This window comes from Bidens hawaiensis, unplaced genomic scaffold (genome assembly GCF_021521415.1).
Source record: "Bidens hawaiensis isolate Kalapana, Puna unplaced genomic scaffold, B.hawaiensis_p1.1 tig00012275_1, whole genome shotgun sequence".
In the NCBI taxonomy this organism is placed as follows: domain Eukaryota; kingdom Viridiplantae; phylum Streptophyta; class Magnoliopsida; order Asterales; family Asteraceae; genus Bidens; species Bidens hawaiensis.
This window is the reverse complement of record NW_027491996.1, coordinates 544409-546768: the sequence shown is the minus strand read 5'-3', so window position 1 is coordinate 546768 and position 2360 is coordinate 544409. Positions and strand designations below refer to the sequence as shown.

The 2360-nt window shown below is 45.8% G+C and overlaps 1 protein-coding gene across 1 annotated transcript; it reads right to left on the bottom strand.

Moving 5' to 3' along the window:
* Nucleotides 1-825: 825 nt before the first annotated feature.
* LOC143540548 (uncharacterized) lies at nucleotides 826-1383 on the bottom strand. Its single transcript, XM_077033577.1, has one exon. The coding sequence runs from the start codon at nucleotides 1381-1383 to the stop codon at nucleotides 826-828; it is 558 nt and encodes a 185-aa protein (XP_076889692.1).
* Between the last annotated feature and the right edge of the window lie 977 nt (nucleotides 1384-2360).

Here is a 2360-nt window from a genome sequence, read left to right as displayed (position 1 = left end):
CAACTTTTCTAACTTGTAGGCGCCCTTAGATAGTACTTGTTTAATCTTGTAAGGGCCTTCCCAAGTTGGAGACAACTTGCCCGGAGGTTCCTGGCCAAAAGCTTCATTATTGCGGAAGACAAAGTCTCCCGCATCAAACATGCATTTCTTGACTCGCGAATCATAATACTTCTGCAGTTGGCGTTTATAATTACGCTCGTGGATTGATGCCAATTCCCTTCTTTCTTCAAGAAGGTTGAGGTTCATCCGTAACTCTTTGTCATTATCCTCAATCAGTAGAGTTCGTGAGGATGGAAATCTGATTTCGGTCGGGATCATGGCCTCAGTGCCGTAGGTTAAGCTGAATGGTGTTTCAGAATTACTCGAATTCTTCTGAGTGCGGAAGGCCCATAGTACATGGAGCAATTCATCAAACCAGCCGGTTCGTTTAGTGCCTAACCTAGCTTTGATCCCGTCTTTAATTGTCTGGTTGGTTCGCTCAACATGTCCGTTCGCTTGCGGATGGGCTACGGATGTGAAAATTTGAGAGACATGAAGTTCTTTCAACCATTCTTGTTGCCCGTTGTCCACGAATTGAGTACCGTTATCACTCACAAGTTCCAGCGGAAGACCAAACCGGCAGATTATGAATTCCCAAAGGAATTTCTTGACACTCGCTGCCGTAAAAGATGCGACTGGTTTGGCTTCTACCCACTTCGTGAAGTAATCGATGGCCACGTTTAGAAATTTGACGCGTCCCGGGGCTTCAGGAAAAGGTCACATGATGTCAATAGCCCATTTTTGGAACGGCCATGCGGAACTGACTGGAATGAGTTCGTTCTTTGGTTACAGTGTGTTGGGGTCATGACACTGACATGAATCGCATTTCTTGATTTCCTGCATAGCGTCCAGATGCATTCCTGGCCAGTAGTATCCGGCATTCATCAGTTTTGCTACGAACATTCTCGGGCCCGCGTGAAGACTACAGACGCCTTCATGAACTTCTCTGATTAAGTAGTTCGCGTCTTGGGCATCCACGCATCGAAGTAGTGGGCCGAGGAAGGAACGTCGGTACAAAACACCATCATTTATCTGATAGTTCAAGGCTTTGTGTTTTATCTTGCGAGCCGCGATGTTTTCTTTCGGTAGAGCTTCTGATGACAAGTAAGCTATGATAGGTGTCATCCAAAACTCTACTCCGGTTTGAATTACCAAAACTTGATTCTGCAGAATGGATGGGCGATCTAAGACTTCTACACGGATGTCTTTAGCAAAGTGCTCGAAGTTTGTTGAAGCCAATTTGCTTAGAGCATCCGCTGATTTGTTCTCACTCCTTTTGATGTGAACAATTTTGAACGAGAACTGAAGAATCAATTCGTTCGACTGCGACAGATACGAATCCATTACATCGTTTTTTGCTTAGTAAGTCCCATTAATCTGCCTTGCTATCAACATGGAATCCACCCGCGCCTCCAAGTGCTTTGCCCCAAGTTTTTTAGCTATCCGTAGGCCTGCCATATAAGCTTCATACTCCGCCTCATTGTCAGTACTCTTGAAGTCTAACTTGATGGCGTAAGTAAAGTCATGGCCTTCGGGATTGACTAGCCTGAGGCCTACGCCAGATCCCTCGCTACTAGATGCTCAGTCCATAAACAATGACCATACTTGTCCTTGTTCCGGAGGTAGTTGAGGCTGCTGTTCAACTAAGCATTCTTTCCCTTTATGCTGCGGAACCTCTGTGACGAAATCCGCCAACACTTGCCCTTTGATTGCTGGTCTGGGTTTGTATTCAATCGCGTGTTCACCCAGTTTGATGGCCCATTATGCCAATCGTCCTGACAATTCCGGTTTACTTAGTACATTCTTGAGTTTGTACCATGTCATCACATTGATGGGATGACCTTGAAAATATCTGCGTAATCGTCTGGCAGCATAGACCAACGCCAGAACCAGTTTCTCTAGCACTGAGTACCTGGTTTCTGGGTCTGTCAACGTCATACTGACATAATAAATTAGCGTTTGGACGTTTTTTCTGTTCGTCAGTAGCATAGCCCCAATGGCGATGTCAGTAGCAGATAAATATAGTGTCAGAGGTTCACCCCCGTGTGGTCCGGTTAGGGTAGGTAACTCCATTAGGCATTTTTTTTACCTCTAGGAATGCTTGTTCAGCTTCCGCGGTCCATTTGAAATGTGCCTTCTTGAGGCAATTTCTCAGAGTTGAAACGAACGGGTAAGACTTGGCTGCATGATTTTCTAAAAATCTGTTCAGTGCGACCAATCTTCCGTTGAGTGTGTGTACTCCCTTCAGGGATGAAGGGGAAGGCATGCGGGCTACTGCCTGGACTTTATCCGGGTTGGCCTTAAAACTCGCGCCTGTAACA

Coding starts and splice junctions, on each gene's coding strand:
- LOC143540548 (XM_077033577.1), bottom strand. CDS start 1,383: ATGGATTCGTATCTGTCGCAGTCGAACGAATTGATTCTTCAGTTCTCG.